The 20,790-nt window shown below is 47.1% G+C and overlaps 1 protein-coding gene across 4 annotated transcripts in view; it reads right to left on the reverse strand.

The window, feature by feature from the left end:
- SLC2A9 (solute carrier family 2 member 9) overlaps positions 1-20,790 on the reverse strand; it is a 229,465-nt gene that overhangs the window by 193,520 nt on the left and 15,155 nt on the right. For 2 of the 4 annotated variants that reach the window (XM_077136390.1, XM_077136391.1), the window contains exons 2-4: positions 15,822-15,899; positions 10,350-10,444; positions 5,961-6,059 (exon numbers count right to left, since the gene is read on the reverse strand). In XM_077136390.1, the coding sequence (XP_076992505.1) occupies positions 5,961-6,059; positions 10,350-10,412 (162 nt within the window). In that variant the 5' untranslated portion in view covers positions 10,413-10,444; positions 15,822-15,899. Of the gene's footprint in view, positions 1-5,960; positions 6,060-6,918; positions 8,807-10,349; positions 10,445-15,821; positions 15,900-16,030; positions 18,827-20,790 lie in introns of those variants that run through there. The other 2 variants (XM_077136392.1, XM_077136389.1) reach the window with 2 other exon arrangements.

Here is a 20,790-nt window from a genome sequence, read left to right on the forward strand (position 1 = left end):
TTTCAGGAATTTCCTACCATTGCCTAACTGAGCAGCATGGCTCACTGTGCCTAAACTGTTTGTACAACAATGCAGTGTGTGCTGAACACCTGCTTTCCTCCTGGAAGTCTGGCACACTGGAATGGTAGACAGAGGGTGCAGACATGATCAGTCCCCAACACAAAAGCCCTGGGCAATGAGTTTCAAAGGAGTGTCCCTGGTAGATGACATTTCAGATGTGTTATCACAACTCATTGCTTGGAGGAATTAAGTGTGTCCTGTGTGATTCCACCAGGAGATGACTCTTAGAAGCTTGTGCCTCATTTCTCCTGGACTTCATCCCATGAGCCTTTCCCTTTACCACTTTTGCTTTGTGTCCTCTTGCTTTAATAAATCATGCCTGTGAGTATGACTATATGTTGAGACCTGTGAGTTCTAGTGAATCATCAGAACTGGGGGTGGTCTTGGCAACCCCCAACACACCTCCCATGTCATGAGGAAAATGCCCAGCTCCCATGGCATCTCATGACTTGACTTGATGTATAACAGGCATAATTGTGGTGACATTTTTCTCTCTCAGGTATAATTCCCCTTGATGGGTTGGCTGGGTGATTGGGTGAGAGGCCCCTGTACTTTCAGACATGCAAGAATGTTTTTCTCTCATAGCTGGCTTTCAGAATGAACACTGAACATAATCAAAGAGATCATATCAATGGATTTTGAGGCAGGGGGGAGCCAGCCTGCCCCTTTGGGGTTCAATATATAGAACAAGAAGGAAATTTCATCTTCTGTTTGGCCCCAGGCAGGAGCAGAGAATTGAGTGTGCTTTGTGTTCCCCAAATCCATCTGATCCAACTAAAATTAGCCCTGGACCTCTCTTCTGCCTGAAACCTTCTTTTGAGAGATCACATAGCTGTGTTTATGATAGGCAGTGCATTCCAGGAGTCCTGTTATTTGCCCTGAGATAACATTTCACACTCCTTTCTGCATGTCCTCCAGTTGGCTGGAATGAAAAGGCATGTGTTTTCATTACTGGTTAAACGCTTAGGGATGCTAAAAAATAAGTCTGGAGGTGACCGAGGTCTTCAAATGGCATTGGATACAACCCTCTTCCAAGAAGGTGGTTCTGAGTCCCAATCTGGAATAACTCATATGTAGAAGTGGAATTAAAGCCCCTAGCTTGCAGACGGGTTGCTGGAAGGGCTAAATGAGGGTGTGTGAAGTCCCCAGCATGACATCTGGCATATAATAGGTGTTTGACAAATCTGTGTGCTTTTCCCTATGGGTCAGACACAGAATGTTTCTAGGTTTGTTTGTGCAGCCATTTGGCTCCAGGTTTACTGGCACCAGCATCCCACTCCAGTCCACTCCTTCTGTGTTTGCCCCTCTGTCACCCTCCTCTCTGGCCTTTCTCTGGCTACAGCAGCTATGGCCTCCATTCCCCATCAGGTTCAACAAAGGCATTTTTCCCACAGGAAGTTTATGAAACAAAAGCCTGCTAATCCAAAATGCAGGCTGCTCAACTCAAATAACCTGGGACACCCAAATCCCCATAACCCAAAGACATTCCCCAGCAACTATGACGAAAACCAAACCAAACCAGACACTGACTCATAGCTCCCGATTCAAACAACACAGAAGCATCTTATAAAAGAGAAAAATTGGAAATGAACAAAGAGACTTGTTCACTTGGGAAGATGGGGCCTCCACATGGTGCAGCCCTACACAACTACTCAAAGTTCTCTTGATGGAGAATTTCTGATAACCTGGGATGATGCTACAATTAAATATTAAGAAAAAAGAGGATTTCAAACAGCCTATATGGATGATCCTGGTGATGTAAAACACTGCATGGAAAAAAAGACTGGGCTCAGCTGAAGCAATAAAAGTGGCTTCTGGGTGGGGCCAAAGGTTTGACCGTCTATGTCCAGTTGCCAAGTATGCTATGCATCAGCCTTGGGCCAGTTACTCACCCTCTCTCCCTTATTCATAAACTGGGTTTATCATGTCCCTGTAATGCGGTACAATTCATAGAAGCAGTTTTCTCATTAAAATTTTCTGTACTGGTCATTTTTTCTAGTAAAAGCCTGCGTTGCGTTTGTAATGAGAGAGACAAGGCAAGGCAAAGGGAAGAGGGAAGAAAGGAAAGCAAAGAGCAAGGGGGAAAAAAAGAGGCTGAGATTCAAAATGTAAGTGCAGTTCTGTTCCATGCTTAATTAACTAGAGAAGCCCATTTCACCAAAGTCATTGCCAGTTCTTTCTGTCATGACAGGCTTCCTCCCTTAACCTGAGCATTCTCGTGCCAAGATGCTGAGACCTACTGCCTCTACTCATCCAGTCCAGAGCGGCTGCACTCACTATTACCTTCCAATTTTCTTGAGTCTGGACCTCGGGCCACCCAGGGCCGCCCTGCCACATGCATGCGCTTTTCTGGAAGAGTCCACCAAGACCCCAGCATAGAGAGGGATGAATCTAAAGGACCAGAACTCGTGCTGCGTTCTCTGTTGGTTCATTTGGATTTTTCCTTTGACTAGCTTCTAACATCTGTGGTTACTTGGGGCAGTTACTCCATGTTAGCATTTGTTTACTGGCCCTTGGGGGAGGACAGGAGAGAAGAAAGTCAGAATCTACCATTCCTGCCAGGAAACTGATGGGAGGTCAAACAAATTGCTCTATTGGAATCCTGGGCTTAAACACTGACCCCAGGGAGGTGAGATTCCAGGTCTTCCCTCCCCCAGAAAGAAAAAAAGCCATGAAATTAAAAATTATTGGAAAAGTGAGTAATTCATTAAAAAGCCAAACTATTTGCAATTATTATTGTGGGTGCTGATGTTGCTCCATTCTTTCTTTTTCACTCCTCCTTCTACTCATTCATTAACTCTAATTCATTCAACATTTTTTGAGCAACCTCCTTTGCAGGAGGCACTCTGCTGGGCACTGGGGAAAGAGAAATGACTTGTGCTGTACGGAAGGAAAATTTGATCTTGAGAAAAGAGATAAAACAAAATGGAGATACTGTAGCTAAGAGATTTAAATGGAGTCAACAGGCCATTCAGGAAGTTACTCCTATGCACGTCTCAGCCAGATATCACAGATTGCTAAGGTGTGCAAAACCAAAGCAGCAATGTCTCTGAAGACATATAGATACCATGAACCAACTACAAGGTAAGAAATCAGTAAACTGTCTAACACGAAGAATCTTTGGAAAGCTCCAACTATCCACCAATCATAATTCTGTACAAACAACTTATGTAAATTCCCTCTTTTCTTTAAAAACCTTTGTTTGGAAGCCCCAAGATGGAACACAGTTTGGGTTGCTAGCTAAACGTGTGCTCCCCGAATTCTAATTCTATGACCCCAAATAAATGCTTTTGTTCTCTTGCAGCTCAGTCTGTAATTTCCCGGTCGACAATCTTCAGAATCCAGCTACCCTTCTGCTTAGCCTCCAAGCACTACTGTGAACCCCGGGCAAGGAACTGTGCCCGGGCTCAGTCCTTGGAATCAGCCACAAACTGTCCCTCCCACCCCACCTCACTCTCTAGACCAGGACATGTCTGTTTCTCTCTATACTTTCTGTGTCCACTCCCTCCTCCTATCAACACATTCACTTCCGAGCTCAACTCGGCTCTTCTTAGAGACTCTTCTCCCTCTCCACCTGGGTGGCTGCTCTGCCTGGGCTTGCTGCTCTTTCAGGCCCATTACAATGTGCTGGTGGGCTCATCCTGCAGCCCTGGGAGCTGCACGAGTCCTAGGTCAGCAGTACTTCTCACGGACTGCCTGCTCTCCACCCCTTCCCCTTGGACTTGGTCCCTTATCTTTGTTGGGCCCTCTGGGAGTGGAGCCTGGCTCCCTATGGTCCACCCTGGCTTGGACTTTGCATTTGTTTCGAACACTGCTTCCAGAATCTTCCTGTAGGCTTTCTGGAAAACACCCATGAGCAAGAGGAGCTTTAACTCATGCTCTGCCCTCAGATCATCACCTCACCTTTGCCTGGATTAGCCCTGCCTGTTCCAAGAGAGGAAACCACCTAGGCTCCCATAGAATATGACCCCCTTTGAGATCAAACCCCTCATTCCAGTCCAGAGATGTCTCCATTCAGCCCTTGCTGGCATCCCAGGCAGGGTCCAGATACTGGGGCCCATAAACCCGAAGGAGTCATCTTTCACCCAACTCTGGCATGCTCAAATTATTCTAGAAGTACTAATGAAGCAACATTCTCCTACTGTGCTGGTTTGAAAGGAAGTGTGCCCCCTAAGAAAAGCCATGTTTTAATATAAGTCCCATTTCATAAGGTGGAATAATCTCTATTCAACACCGTATGTTTGAAACTGTGATTGGATCATCTCCCTGGTTGATGCGATTTAGTCAAGAATGGTTGTTAAACTGGATTAGGGGATGACATGTCTTCACCCATTTGAGTGGGTCTTGATTAGTTTCTGAAGTCCTATGAAAGAGAAAATATTTTGGAGAAGGAGAGATTCAGAGAGGGCGGAGAATGCTGCAGCACCACGAAGCAGAGAGCCCACGAGCCAGTGACCTTTGGAGATGAAGAAGGAAAACGCCTCCCAGGGAGCTTCATGAAACCGGAAGCCAGGAGAGAAAGCTAGCAGATGATGCTGTGTTCACCATGTGCCCTTCCAGCTGAGAGAGAAACCCTGACCTTCTTGAACCAAGGTATCTTTCCCTGGATGCCTTTGATTGGACATTTCTATAGACTTGTTTTAATTGGGACATTTTCTCGGCCTTAGAACTGTAAACTACAACTCATTAAATTCCCCTTGTTAAAAGCCATTCCGTTTCTGGTATATTGCATTCCAGCAGCTAGCAAACTAGAACACCTACTAAAGGTCAAGGCTTAAAAATCATATAAATCTGAGACCATTTGCCAGCTTTCCGATTAGCATCTTCAGCCTACATGCGTAACTGCTTGAAAATTCAGGCAATTATGTTATATTTTATTGGTATGCAAATTAGTCCTGGATTCAGCTAAGCCATATGCAAAGGCATTGGAATACGAGGAAGGTACCCAGGTAGATAGCTATGACTATGCCAATTGGAATTAGTCTTTGGAAACAGAAGAAATAAATGTGTAGCCATACAGCAATAAATGAACAAAAGAGAAAAATATCAGGAAACATAACGTCTGTAGGAAGATTCACTTCCCTTTAACTTCTGCCCTTCCACTTTCCCAAACACATCCTGCATTCCAACCACATCAAGCTACCTGCATTATCCCAATTATCTACATCTCATGCCTTGATATCTGTGCTCTGGCTGTCCCCCACCCCACCCACCCCCACCTTCAACACTGGGCTCAGCAACGCCCCCTCCAGGAAACCCTCCCTCACACACCTGCATCCCAAGGGCAGCTGTAGGTGAGCGTGAAGCTGCCACCAGCTGGAATGGTGCAGCACCTAAATCCAAAAGCCTAGATGAAGGGCAACCAAATCTGCCACTGCAAACCAGCAGGTCTGCGTTAAGAAGGGGCAGAAGAATTGCACCTAAGAATCTGATTTTAGGCTAAAATAAAAGCCAACCATGAGTCTTACCCAACAACACGTGACCCGAAGCCATTAAAAACAAACACACAAACACAAAAAGCCAATCAATAAAATGCACACACTTCTACGCATACAGCCCCCTCGGTGGCTTCTCCATGCTGGCAGGACAGACTCAGGGCTCCTGACCCTGGCATTCAAGGCCCTGGGAAGCCCCATCTCTGTCTCCTAACATTTTCCCAGGACACCCACCCCGGCGTCCCACACTGTCATCATCTGTTTGTGTCTGTCCCATTTCCTCCTCGAGATTGACGGCTGTGACGCACTCTCCGTCCCCCCAGGGTCCGGCACAGGGGCTGGCACAGAACCGGCCTGCACGGTTCTCTGAGCGCGTGCACAGCCCAGGCCGCGCGGGAAGCCCCGACGCCGTCCGCGGCGCCGCAGCGCCCTCTGCCAGCCACTGCGCGGCCGCTGGGCACTCACCGGAGCGGGGGCGTTCACCACGGACAGGTTGTACCCGTACAGGAAGGAGGAGCCGAAGGCGCCCACCAGGGAGGCCGCGACCAGCGAGCAGGACCAGTCCTGGGAAAGGAGAGGAAACCGCGTCAGACCTGGCGCCCGGGAGCATAGCCAGCACGCCGCGGGCCCGCGAGGAGGCGGCTAGACCTTCCCACGGGTGGGGGAGGCCGACCCCGGAGAGGATTCCTGGTCGGTGGTCGGACGGGAGAGGGTGGTAAAGGACGCACAGGCTGGGAGCCCGCGGGCAGGTGTCCCGGGCGGCCTTGGCGCGCTGAGCCTGGACGCCGTGCTCCGTCCGTGCCGGGTAAGGAGCCACCCACGGTTATCTTGGGAGAATTCGGCCAGTTTGTGACCCTCAGAGTCGCAGAATCACAGCCAGACAGGTGCTTGCAGTAGCAGTTGGCAGGTGTTCAGCACGATGTGCCAGGTGTGGTTTAAGGATTTTTTGTGACTATCTGATGCATGCAATCTTCAGAACAATCCTCTTAATTACGTAGTAGTTTATCCTGATTTTAGGTGAGGAGGCAGAAGCACAGAGCAGTTTCCTGGAGAATCTGGCTCCGTGCAGTTCCCACGTGGTCACAGGCTGTCACACCCGTGACACTTCACCTGGGTGTGCAGTAGAGGAGCGGAGATGGTGACAGCAACCATACACACACACACACACAGATGGGTGCTTGCATCCGTGTGCGGAGGTGCCAGATTTGCATATGCACTCATGCATATGCACAGACCTTGCACATGTGAGCACTTGAACTGGAGCCAAGTGCCCGAGATCACACAGTGGAGGGACCAGGAATCAAATGCCAGGCTCCCTGAACACAAGCCCTTGGCCTTTCACCTGCCAGGTGGCGCCGCGGTTATATCACATCTGGTCTTCCCCCAGCCCTTGGGTCTTAAAGAGACTAGATTTCAGGTTTACCTTTCTTTTCCTTCCACCTGGCCTCCGGCTCTGCAGGTGTTCACACTCAGGCAGCTCCCTCCCTGGCCCCGGGGCCCCTGGGGCACGAGGGCTGCTTGTGCTAGGCCTGAGAGCTAAGCTCAGGTCCCCGGAATCCATGTTTCATTCTGTAGGACCAGCTCTGGTGGCGCTGCTGCCGGCTTAGCTCCAGAGTGACTCCAGGAACCCTGGACTCTGCCAGGGCATTTCCAGGCTGCAGGAGGCAGAGTCCACGGGAGGGTGGGCAGTAGTGCCCAAACAGGAAATGTGGCAATCTTACTTGTGTCCAAACCGGAAACGGGGTAACTTTTTTTTCCCTTACTGCCAAGCATTACAGCAGTTGTTCTCCCAGGAATCACAGGCCAGGGTATGAAGTTTTTCTTTAGCATTTTTTTTTATTTTTAATTTTTAATGAGGCTAACATGAATGGATGGGAGCCACTGGCATAAACCCAGGGCAAGTCTCCTGAATGGGATAGAACAGAACGGAAAGGTCATTTGACTTTGCAGTAGAAGCTTGGACTTTATCACTTCTTAACTGTGTGGGCTTTGGCAAATCACTTTACTTCTCTGAGCTGCCACTTCCACAACTGCAAATATGGGGATACTGGTGCCTGCCTTGATTGTTCTGCAGACTTATTCTGAGGCTCATATATAAAGCATGTGGCCCCAAGCAGCAGGTTGGAAATGTCCATGGTCTGCCCTGCAGCTGTAGGAGAAATGAGGAGGCTGTAGGTTTGGAAGATATCTAATTAGCTGCTTGGCCCTTCCTCTTTCCTGTTCATTCAGCTCTGGGCTGGCTCTAGGAAAACAGTAAGGAAACAAGACCCCTCAGCACTCCCCAGGCCATGACCAGAATTAATTCACAGCACATTGCCCTAAATGTCAGAGAAGTGCCTTAAATTGTGTTCAGGACAGGTAGCCTTGGCTGTTTGTTCCCAGAGACAGGAGGCAAGTGAAGAGGTTGGGACAGGGGCAGGAGATGTGTGAGAGAACAGTTAGCTACTTAGAGGACTCATGATTTCAAAAACAAGGGACAGAGAAGCCAGAAAACTGGATTGGATGGAAAGTACACACCTTGAAATAAGAGATGTGGTACACTGCAATAATGCTGGGCATGCAAGATGTCCAATATGCATGAAAACATTCAGCCCTGCATTGTATAGCTATGGCAAAAAGGCTGCCTGAAGCCCATGGGGCACTGAAATGTCCAAAGAAGACCAACCCTCAATAACCAGGGTAGGTATTTATTGAGCATGAGTCATTCAGTGCAATAGTCATTCTGCATATTAGTCATTTGGAGATACCACTTGAAGAACTGGATTTATCTTGAACTGACTTTCAGCAAATTGAGCTGCTTCACGGAGCAGTAGGTTTAGAGCAGGAATCTTATGTGGCAACAGCAATTACAATATAGCATTTAATAGCTGAGGATTCCCCAGGAAAACAGGGAGGAGGCACCAGGCAAGCCTGGCACTGGTGAGCTTTCAGGAATCACGGAGAGCTTTCAGGAATAGGTGATTTCTATGCAGATTCGGAAAGGATGAGTAAACGTAGAGGAATACTCAGGCAGAGAAGGGTGTGGGAGGGAGGGCACTGTGGAAAGGCCTGGAAGCCTGGGTTCCCTAGTGAATGTGTGCTGGAAAGCAAAACCCTTCAGTGTGGTTGGGGCATAAGTGCAGGACGGGGCCAGAGGAGGGGAAGCAAGACTTCCTTAACTCAGACCTTCCACTTGGTCCTCCCCAGTTACTTTATCTTGCAAAAGCCAGACCTCACTCAAAGTCAGATGGCATCAGAGGACCCTCTACCCTTTTAAAATTGTCCCATGGTTCCCCAATGGAGCTGAAAACTCAAAAGCCATCAGAAATCAGGCAAGCATCACAAAAAAAAAAAAAAAAAAAAAAAAAAAAAAGGCCACAGGAACCAGCAACTACAGCTGGAGGTCAAGTCAAAAGGAGAGGTGGTAGGAATTGCAACTCCAGGCCCTTGCTTGGGGCACTTCATTTGATTAAATGCCCTTAACTTTATTTGTCTTTCCAACTCCACTGCCACCTCCTCCAAGCCTTCCCTGACCCCTCTTGCCTCTGCTCCTGTGCTGTCCAGGTCTGCCCCTGTTGTCCTCACGTACGCCTTCCCAGGAACTTCACCAAGGGCAAGGATGTGTAGGCTACAGCCTCTTTGTATCCCCAGGACCTCCTTCCTGCCTGACCCAGGGAAGAGGCCTAGCAGATATTTCTGGAACTGAACTCAAGCTGACATCTAGATGAATCCCTGAGGCTGGAAAGTCAGCTTGGACAAGGCAAAACTTCTCCAGGCAGCAAATGGTCAGACAAAAAAAAAAGGGGGGTAGTTTGCTGTTGATTGTCATCTAAGCAGAATGTTTGCAATGACTACTTGCCTTCCCTCCTTTCACCAAATGTCTAGACAGTGGAGCCTCCACTCAACCTAATATAAGCAACAAGAAAAAGAGAGAGTTTCTAATTACAGAAAATCGCTGTGCATTTTAGCTTGACTGTCATGTTTCTAGTGGCCTGAGGCTTCACCTCTACCTCGAAGATGGAATAATGAGGCTCAGCCTGTCAATTTCACATGACCCTGCTAATTTGGCAAATAGACTTGTGTTGGTTTTATCCTTTTAAATAAAGATTGGTGACAAATGTGTGGACATATTTATTTTTTCTGAGTCTTGATGGTCTCCGGGCCCATCCAGGAGGCAAGACACAGCCATCAGAGCACGGGCTTTGAAGACAAATGAGCACAGATCAAGATGGGCTCCACCTTGTCCTCACTTCATAGTCTTGTGCAAGTGACTTCACCCACCTCTGAGCCTCAGTATTTGGCCTTGTAAAATAGGAATGATGATGCCTTGACCTCGGTGTGGCTCAGAGCACTAAATGGCTTGGCAGTGCCAAGGGTGGGCAGAGTGGGCACGCTCTGACTGCTGGTATCTGAATCTGTTTGAAAGATGGGTTCTGAGGGATCCTAAGGACTGGGAGAGCATTTCTAGCTGCCGAGGACATTGTGGCCAAGGGGCCAGGTGGACCAGCCTTGTGGTGGGGTCGGGGGTGGGTTTCACTGTTTCCATAATGACATAATCACCTTCAACATCAGCTATCCCCTCAATGAGAAACGACCTTAGGAACAGAGACCCCAATCCTGAAATGTCACCAGCTGATCAGTAGCCTCAACATCATCAATTACCCGAGCCTCATCCCATAAACTTTACACTGCACACACTCCTTCCCACATTATTTGGCTTCCACCCCTGCTCAGACTCCTCTTTCTGCCTGACCTCACCTTGATCTCCACTTCCCTGGGGAGGAGAGAAAGAGGGAGGGAAGTGAAGACGGACTGCCCTGGGGTCCCTCAAACCAGAACACCTAAACCAGAGTGGAGTGAAGAAACAAGACTAACCAATTTCTTTTCCACCGGGTTCCTTTGTTTATCATCTTGTGGATCCTTTTCACTGACCGTCATGGTTTATTTTTCAGAGTTTGGGTTTCTTTCCCCTGAGAAATAAAAAAAGAAAAGAAAAAAGGAGCAGCCATTAGACACTTGCTTTCATAGATGGATAACTCGGGAAAGGTGACCCAGGTTGACCTTTGAAAGATTAGCAAGGGGTCCTGGCAAGGATCAGGCTGGAGGAAAGGAGACTCCCTCTGACCCCAGCCTCCCCAGGCACCTGGGCAAATCCCAGCCTTTCTTTGGCCTTGGTTTCTCAACTTATGAAATGGTGGCGTTGGACTGCATCTGTGTTTCCCAGACTTGTGGCATTGCTTATTAAATGGAGACCACTCCCCAGAATATTCTCATTTAGTAGTAATTCTTATGACTGGGCCTGTTTTAGAAACCTCGGAAGACATGCCCCCAAAGATGTAATGATAAAAGCATTGAAATTAAAACTAAATTCCAATCTTACCTCTCAAATTGGAAAAAAAATTACCAAAATTTTATGTAATTATGGCAGAATGGAAGTAGAAATTGTACAGCTTTTCTGGAGGGCAGTTTGGAAATAGGTTTCTAAGGCTGTAACAATTTTTATGTCATTTGGCCCTATTATTCCATTTACAAAATTTATCCTAAAGCAGTAATAAGAATCCGAACAAAGATTTAGGTCCAAGATTTTTATTGTACCATTTTTTCAGATTAAAAAAAATGATATTCACAACAGGAAAACCCTAACAGGAACATTTAAATAAATTATATATATATATATACAGTGAATCCAAGTGATGGAAACTCACATAGTCCTTAAAAACTTATGTTGTAGAAGAACATTTAATGCATTAGAAAAATGCTCATAATTTACTCCTACTTGACAAGAAGAGGAAGGTATGTAAAAGAATATGCATTGGTCAATGCTAACAGTATATGTACTCATTAATAGATGTACACAATGAAACAATAGATTAACTTAATGTGTGTGTGCTTTTAAATTTAAAACAATGTGCAACAATAGTTTTCACATTAAATTATTTATTCAACAAATATTTTTAAGCCCATGTTATCGGAACATAGAGCCTGTCCCTGCCCTCATGGGGCTTATATTCTAGGAGCAAAGATAACTGAGAAAGAGTGTATGGTCTGCTCGTAAGTATATTGCAAATGAGAGGGGCTGGCCCAGCATATGATAGGAGAGCAGCAGAAGATCAGGCTGCAAAGATGGGACAATCACATATTTATGTGTATAGAAAATAGACTTCCTGGAAATAGAACAAAGCATTCATAGCCATTATCACTGGACAGTGGCATTTTAGCCATTTTTAAAAATCTTATTTATTTTTCTATAGCTTTCCAAACTTCTGTAACTAGAAATACAAGGTCTTTCAGTTGCTTTAAATTAAACACAACTACACACACATACACAAGGGGGTGGGGGTGGAGAGTGTGTATAATTAAGCCCTCAAAGTTTTGAGTCACCAGAGATAAAATCAGGTTTGAATGCTCTGCTTCCTAAGGCAGAAAATGACAATTTGGAAGAATGTATGGTTCCTCTAGGATGATGAGGAATGAGCTATCTGAAGTCCTTTCAGCTGACTTGAAGAGAATATTGGTTGGTGGACAGTGGTGGCCAGCTGCTTAGAGTGACAACCAAGGCCCTTCAGCAAGGACCCCCCTGTTTCATCCCAACACACACCTCAGGAACACTCCAGCCCATTGCACCGCCATCTCCCTGCAACGATGTACCTCTCTAGGGTTTGCTGCCGTGCTTAGGCACCCTTCTTGTGTAGAGCGCCTTTCCATCTCTCTCTGTTTCACCTTTGAGGCTCACCTCCTCTGGTTGTTCCTTGTGCATCCCATAGCTTAGGCTAGCAAGAATTGAATTGTACAGGCTGACTGTTTTCTTGTCTGTGTCTTCACCCTTGCCTTGACCTCCTCAAGTTTGAGAGCCATAGCTGATTCATCTCTATGTCCACAGACTGATTAGTGCCTGGGTTGAGAGGTGTCCAAAAACAGCATGGGTGGGGTGGATGGAAGATACAGGAAGAGATGAGACAGAATGGGGTCAGATGGGATGGGATGGGATGGGACAAAGGAAGCAAGAATGGTGGCTTCTATGGCCACCACACTGCCCCTCCCCAAGGGCTGCATTCCCATTTTGGTTTGTATGAATTGTCATCACTGTATTACCCCAGGGGGTGCCATTCTCATAGAAGATACTGTTAAATCTCCCTGAGGCTGCTCCATGGGTACCTGAGGAGGGAAATGGTCTCCTAACGATCACAGAGAGCCAGGATTTGAAAAGACATGGGGCTGAGAAGAAAGAACAAGTCCCCATTGGTGCTGCTCCAATCCAGGATTGATGGGCTCCAATCTTGACTTTCCACTGAGACCCAGGACATGTTACTTAACATTTGGTGCTGTTTCTTTGTCAATTAACTGAAGAAAATTATCACTCTCTCATTTTAGATTGTCGGATGATAGATAATGTATATAAAAGGCTCAGGGAGAAGCCTGGCATGTCCTTGGTGTCCTATGGTTGGCAACTATCATTCATTGAGGTAGAGGAGATTTGGGAAGTAACAGATTTGGGGGTGAGAGGAAACGAAGAGTTCTATTTAAACATGTTAACCTTGAGGTGGTTTGGAGACATCAAGGTGTAAATACCACTTAGGCTTTTGGAAATAAAAGTGAAGAAGTGGTCTGGGCTGGAGAGAAATTAAAAGGTAATTAATGCCATGTGTTTAGAGAAGATAAGGGATGGAAAATCAGCAAAGGGAGACCAAGTCAGTGAAAACAAGGAGAGTGAGGTATTAGCAATGGCAAGAAAAGGAATTTAAGAGGGCATGGGTGGTCATCTGCATTAGCTGTTGATCACGATGTGCCCATATGGAGGTCTTTGGGCACTATAAGGACAGTGGCTCAGGTGGAGGGATGGAGAGAGCCTGGAGGATCTGGAAGAGAAACTTGTGGGTGGACAAGTCTTCATTGCTTGGCAGAGGGGCCAAGAAGTGGGCAGGCAGTGGGGTGTGGGGTCAAGGGAAGGCACATGGGTAAAAATGTGGGCAGAAGAAATGCAGTTTTGCAAGGAAGTATGAGACAAAGTAAGAGATGTGGGGGAGGCCAGGGGCTGTTGGAGAAGCTGTGAGATGGTCACCAGGGAACTCTGGAGAGCAGCCTTAAAAGCCAGCCTGGTAGGATTGCGGAATGGTGTAGACGGTTCATTCACAGCTCAATAGTGGGGAAGGAAGATGGTGGAGCTCACTGGGCTTGAGTGTCCATGAGGAAGGGACAGGGAGCGAGTGACAAGGGAGCTAAGAATAAATGTCAGAGCTTCCATGGGGGTCGGGGGTAGTGGTTAGACTTAAGAACATCAGAGAGAAGATGTGATTCAAACTGTCCAGAGGGTTCCTTTTGTTGGGACATGTACTGTCCATCCAAAGTTGGAACCACCAGAGAAGATGAATGATCACAAGTGGGGGGAGTGTATACAGAAAGGGGTGGGAGGAGAAGAGATGGCCAGGGTGGACATAAAAAGCCATTAATGTTAATGACCAAATAAAGCACAGTGTCTGTATATTTTGTGCAAGATAAGTCAGTGTGATATATTTAAGGCAAGGAAATGTGGACATGGGCGGTACAAGACTGTGTGCTCAGCAGGTCTGAAACAATATAGTGAATAAAGCCTCTGTGTTGAGAGAGCTGGGGCTTGTGCTTGCTCAAGGCTATGGTTGAGAAACACGGGCATTCTCCCCAGAATGTTGCCAAAGGAGAACATTCCTGGCACCAAGATGTTATGGGTGGTGGCTTGTGCTTCCTTTGGGGTCTCAGCCAATTCCAATCTTTCCCAGTGGCCCTGGCCAGCAAGGAAGAGAGAGAGGGCTTCTAAGTCAATAGGACCCCCAAGCACAGGGGAGCTGTGTTCAAAAGAGGATGGACTGCGGACCCAGGCGTTCAAATCCCAGCTCTCCAGCTTTTTGGCTGTGTGGCTTGAGGAAAGTCACCAAACCTCTCTGTTCCTCCATTTCACCTCTCTGGGGATGATAACAGAACCACCTCACAAGGCTGTTGTGAGGATTAAATGGGATAATGTGTGAGAAGTACATGGTGAATGCGAAAGGAACATGGGCTGTCATAATCACCACCAGTCTCCCAGTAGGCAGCCTTTGCCACCACACATGCAAGGCGCTCCTTGTTTGTAAGGGCTTCGAGGAACAGAGGAGGCTTTAGAAGTGGTTAAGGGAATAAAGGAGGGGATGTGGGCATTCTGTGGCTGTCTACAGAACCCTAAATAGCCTTAAAATAAGTCTTAACATGCATACGTATATAATAGTCCATGAGCCTGAATAAATAAGTACATAAAATTAATGAACACAAGCTCTGTGGGTAGTGAGGACTCGAATGATCTGCCTTTACAGTTTGTGGGAACAGTACTCTCACTGCTCCTCAGGACCCATAACCAAAATCCTGTGGTGCCCATGCCCCTGGGGCCTCTCCACCCTCCAGCAGCTACAGAGTTAACTCCTAGGCCAGCAGAGTCCCAGGACTCTGCTCTGGGCCCTGTGATTGGTCCTGGGTTCTGCCGAGGCTGGACCTGTTGCTGAAGACTTAGAAAGTCCCCTCCTGCTGCTACCGCTGCTGCTCCCGGTAATAAAGCCTTCACCAAGCACCAGGCGTCGGATGCTCTCCTGAGCCCATTTTAAAATAAAGCCACTGAGGCCTGGAGACCCAGAGATGTAGCTTCATCCACCCAGTGTGTCACCGAAGTTGGATTTGAACCCAGTTTGCTTGAAGTCAGACCCTCATCCTATGCCCGGTGTGAGGCAGAGGACAAAGGCAAAGAAAAGGCCCTGAGCCACCCTGGCACAGTCACAAATGCTGGGCAAAGTGTGCATGCGGATTCGCTCCCCCCACATCCCCTCCACCTCAAGCAAGCTGGAGGCTCTGTGATTGGCGCAAGCCCCATCCTGGCACACGCTCTGCCTCAGACGCACAGGGCAGAGCCCAGGGTTACAACCACCGCACTGCACACCCTGCCCCCTGGGCTCTCTCGCTGATGGACATGCGGCCGTGGCTTTATTCTCAATTTTCAGGGTTGATTCTTTGCTGACTTTGGCAAAACAAGAGATTGAAAATAAATCTGGCACATAGAACAGATTTAAAGAAAGAAAGAGGAATAAGAAAAAGAGGTTTCTGGCCCTTAGAATCACAATCATAGCTATGCCCATTTATAATCTATTTCATTTTTATATTCCCGTTCTCCAGGCACCGCATTCGACACTGAAGACTTCACATGCATGTTCTTACTGGGTCTCCACCAGGACCCCTTGACGTTGATACCACTAGGCTCACTTTCCAAATCCCATATCCCGGCTGCTTTTTAGGAGTTTCAGTAACTCCTGAAATCCTCCCCAAAGCAGACTAACGTCTGTCAATGTAACTTACCTGTTTCCTGGAACTTCCTTTGCCTGTTCCAGTCTAAAGAGCAAACAGAATACGCCTCATGCATAGATCAATGTCAACCTGGGAAATTGTGAAAGAAAACGGCATTAATGATTAAATGCTTCCAGTTGTTACCATAATGCCCATCTTGATAAGCAATAAATTATTAACGGCCGATTATTGATGGTTAGCTCAGCTTATTAACGCCATACCCTGGGGTGCGTCAACAAGTCCTGGACCAGGCTTCCGAAGGCAGAGGTGTCTGGGTGAAGCCACTGATGACCAACCTGTTGACCTTTGCTCGTGGCTTTGCCCTCCGGGGGTTGGATTTCTTTTGAAAAGAGGATGTGACCTGTGGCAGGGCCAACCTTCCTGGATTGTGCTTGTCATCAGTAAGTTGACATGCAAGAGATGTAAAGCAGGACACAAATGAAATGGTAGGTTGATGCGTATCTATAGGAGCAAGATGAGGTTTAGCTCTCGCTACTCTCTAAGTGTAGGAGAACATGGAGAAATAGCAGCACGGCCATCTGTGAAGTTGGGCATCCCAGACCATTGTTATTTTATGAATGCCATGTTGCCTTCCTGACCTCTGCTTCTTGCTCTACATTGATACAAACATGCTAGTCCTAATTCTTGGAGGGTCAGAGTGGCAGAAAGAAGTGAGGCAAAGGGAAGGGGAGCTAAGGTGTTGCTGAACAGGTCCAGGCCAGGCCCAAGGTTAGTCCAGGGTCCAGAAAGAGAGGGGAGGGTGTGAGAAGTGAAGCACGGTTCTCTGCATGGAGCACAGATAGATGTGGACCACCGAAGGAAATGATGCTGTGCCTGGCTCAGGTAGGTGCTCAGCTCTGGGAGACAACGCTGTCATGGAAACCTAGAAAAGGCCATCTTCTTCCCTTCACATCAATTCAGAGCAATCTGGCAACCTTCTCATGGCCAACCCCATCTCTCAGATGCCTGGCTACTCATAGTGGCCTGGAGAGATGAAAGAAATCACCTAGTCCCTGGGCACACCTATGGAAATGCAATGAATTTGCTGCCATGATCTTTATCAGCCAACTTTCAACATAAATATGACATTTCTGTTCCCAGGATGATCTGAGCCAGCTGGAGCTTAAGGAAATGCAAAACACACCAAGACAGAGGTTGCCTCTGCACAATGGGATTGCTTTCTCGGGCTTATAATAATGTTCCATAATTATCCAGGTGATACCTTTCCTTTCTTCAAACACTCAACCACCTTCTCTTGACTTCTTTTTCACAGGAGAATGTCATTCTTTGATTCCAGGATTACTGAACTGTTGGTTTAGTGGGATATAGGTGGACTATAATATGATGTCAGATAGCTTGGATCCAAATCCCAGCCTGCCACTCCCAGCCATGTCTCACTGGATAAGTTACTCAGAGTCTCAGTAGCTAGCAAAGTGCCGTAAGGAACATCTCAACTCAAGGTGACGTGTAGATCAAATGAGACACTGTCCTTAGACTTGCCTGCCATGCTATTATTTTTGTTAGGAAATGCTTTTATTTATCATTATTTCTTTTCTTGTTTATTTATTTATTCATTTTCAAGTTGTAATGGAGCACTTACCACGTGCCCAGCCTCGTGCTACATGCTGAGAAGGCCACAGAGAAGGTGATCCACCCAGTTGGAAGGAGGAGTCAGTGGATGGGACTAATATTTAGCAAGAATCCTAAGAGTACCCACTGAGGTTTTATCCTCTCCTTCTAATGGCTGAGGATCCTGAAGGGTCAGAAGTTATCCCGCTTACCTGTGGTATCACAGATTTCAAGGAGTGTTGAGTTCTCAGCAAAGACCACCCAGTGTCCAGAGCCCATACTCTTCCCCTAATCACCCCTTTACTGCCACTGCATGGGAAAGTCACTCAACAGGAGTGAGCCCACAGCCATTGGGGGGTCTTGATGTCAGAGACCTTCCTCTTCACCACCCTCCATTCTCTCCTCAGCTTATGCCAGTAGGGTTTTTTACTCACCACAACACAAAAATTCCTCTCATTGGTATACCAGTGATCCCTAACTTGCCAAAGTCAATGGTCAATTCCCTTTAACCTTCAAGCAACTTTGCTGAAGTTGACCACTCTTTGTCCTTCTGGATCTTTCTGGAAACTTCCTGTTCCCATCTTCTAGCCACCACACTGGCCTAGCTTTCCCTCTGTCTCCCTGGTTCCTCTTCAGTCTGCTCAGCTGGCTTCCCCTTACCTACCGGACTTTCAGTGGTGAAGTGTCCAAGGGCTCAGTACAAAGCTTCTTCCCCTACCATGCTTTCTGCATGATGACTTCATCCAGTCTCATGACTTTAGAGCCATTGATATGCTGTTGACTCCCAAAATCTACCCCTCCAGCTTGGCCCCTTTTCCAAGTGATCCAGATTGATATGTTCATCTGCTCGGTCAATGTCCTCACTTGGCCAAGAGACTTATCCAATATGGCAGGTCCCAAACAGAATTGCACACACCCCCTGCCCCAATCTCCTCTTTCTCAGATATTCCTATCCCAGGTTCCCAACAGTGTCTCAGACCGAAAAGCCGGGTCTCCTCCATCCCCCGGCTTCCCTCCTATAGCTTGTCCATCAGTAATTTTCTTCCATTCTGGTCTCCATGATCTCTAGACAGATGATGTCATCTCACTGCAGGGCACTGCCACAGCCTCCCAACAACTGCCTTTACTCAGCTCCAACACCCTGAAATATTTTTTCTCTATCCAGCAGCATCCAGAGTGATTTCCTACAGCATAAATCAGACCATGTAGCACATCCTACTTGAAGCCTCCGATGGCTTTCCCACATACCTAGAATCCAATCCTGACCTGTCTGTCAGCCTTAATTCAGGCCTCCCTCCTTGCTCAACAGTGTGGATTCAGCATGAAAAGTGGGCTTTGCCCCCATTACCCCCACTTCATTCTTGTCCTTTAGTTCTTGTCTCAAATGTCTCTTTCTTAGAAATGTTTTGGCTCACCACCTGGCTCAACCAACTTCACCCCATGTCTCCCTCTCCCTACACCCTCACATATTAACTTTTGTTTTCTTCAAGGTACTTATAAGTATTTGAAATTACCTTATATGCCCATTTGTCTTTGAGTTACTGTCCCCACAGAATCTAACTCCAGAACGGTGTCAGCACATAGAAGGTGCTTAATGAATATCTGATGACTGCCGGAGCCCACGGGTGCCCCACCCCTGGAAAACTTGGACGAGAGTGCTCCAGAGGGCCAGCCTCTGGAGGGGTCTACCCAGCAGTGGGGCCTCAATTTGACACACAGAGAAGAAACCATGAGTAGGTGCTGGCATGGGGCTCCCTGTGGGAGCTGGGGCCATGGTCTCTGTGTCCGGTGGGGCTCAGGAGCCTCCTACCATGGCTGACTCCTTGCTACTTGCTTCCATGCTTTCTGCATATTTTCAGAGCCTGGATCTGCACAATGCTGGCTGCTTCTGCCACAAGCCTCCCACTGTCTGCCAGCTACATTCTTGTCCTCTCTAAGTCCCACAGGGTCTGTTTGAAGTGCTTGTGACCAAATGCCCATCGGGTCCATTGGGCTCCTCCTGAATCTGTAAACAGAGTTTCTTAGACTAGGCACTCCACAGGGCCAAGCAATTTTGGTTTGGTTTTGACAACGTAGACAATGTGGGTGGAAAACACTCGAAAATAAAATGGATCCTTTCTGATGAGAAAAGTCAGTGAATTCAACTGCAGCGCTCAAGACCCTCCAAGAGTTTCAATAATTTAAAAGTGGAGTGGAATGTTCTAAGATGGAGACCTAGCTCATTAGTTTGGCTTTAGCAGGAAGACTGAGGTTTGGGCACCTACACAGACCACGTACAAATCCTGTCTCTGCTACCAACGAGCTATGTGGTCAGAAGCACCTCCAGCTCCTTACTTGTACCCCAGGGCAGCAAGTCCCTGTGAGGGATTAATGGTAAAATGTGGACATGACACCCAACACCTGGCAGAGGCTCATAAATTGTAGCAATTTGTAACAACTACAGGCCAATCATTCATGATATTCAGAAGGTCCAAGATACTATTTATCCTTATTTATCTTTCAGGTTTCTCCCGGACCCTGCTTGGCCTGGAGTTACCTATCAAAACACAGCAGTTTGGTGGCCTGGAGCAGGTGGCAATGACTTTGTTATTCCCACCTGGTTTAAGTCAATGGAAAGTTTTGGGGACCAGACACTTGCCAGCTCCAATTTTCCTTAGACCTACAAAGGCACATCTGAGCACAGAGCCCTGGGGGTAGAAGTGGGGGCCCGGGAACTACAGAGAGGCACCAGGTAGAGCCCAATGCCCGTGTTGGTTCAGTGCAGGGATGATGAGCAACTATTGAGTAGGTCCTGGGTAGGACATAGAGCCTCAAGCTTGCTGTGCCCATTGCCATGTTTCCAGCGCCCAGAATAGCACCTAGAACATGGTAGGTGTTCAATTAATGTATTTAATTAGTTATTTAATTAACCAATTTTATTAATCAGGGTTCTCTAGGGAAACAGAACCAACAGAGATATCTATAGATATGAGATTTTATAAAAGTGTCTCACACACCTGTGGGGACAGGTGAGGCCAGATTCTGTAGGCCAGGTTATGGGCTGGCAGCAACAATGAGGTCATTGATGAATCCCCAGGAGAGGCTGACTGGCTGAAGTAGAGACAAAAGTTCTCCTTCTGACTGGTGAAAGCAGTACCTCTCTCTTAAAAGTTTTTCAGTTGACTGAATTAAATGCAACTGATTAGATTCTCTCATTGTAGAAGACACTCCCCTTAGTTGGTCATAGATGTAATCAGCCATAGATACCATCAACTGACTGATGATTTAATAAACCAGCCTTCTGGTTTATCAACCAGCCATGAAATATCCTTGTGGTAATGGTTAGGCCAGTGCTTGCCTGCCCAGACAACTGGGCACCATCACTTGGCCAAGTTGACACCTGAACCTAACCACTTCACCAATTAACAGAGGG

The sequence above is a fragment of the Tamandua tetradactyla genome, chromosome 19 (assembly GCF_023851605.1).
Source record: "Tamandua tetradactyla isolate mTamTet1 chromosome 19, mTamTet1.pri, whole genome shotgun sequence".
NCBI classification, from domain to species: domain Eukaryota; kingdom Metazoa; phylum Chordata; class Mammalia; order Pilosa; family Myrmecophagidae; genus Tamandua; species Tamandua tetradactyla.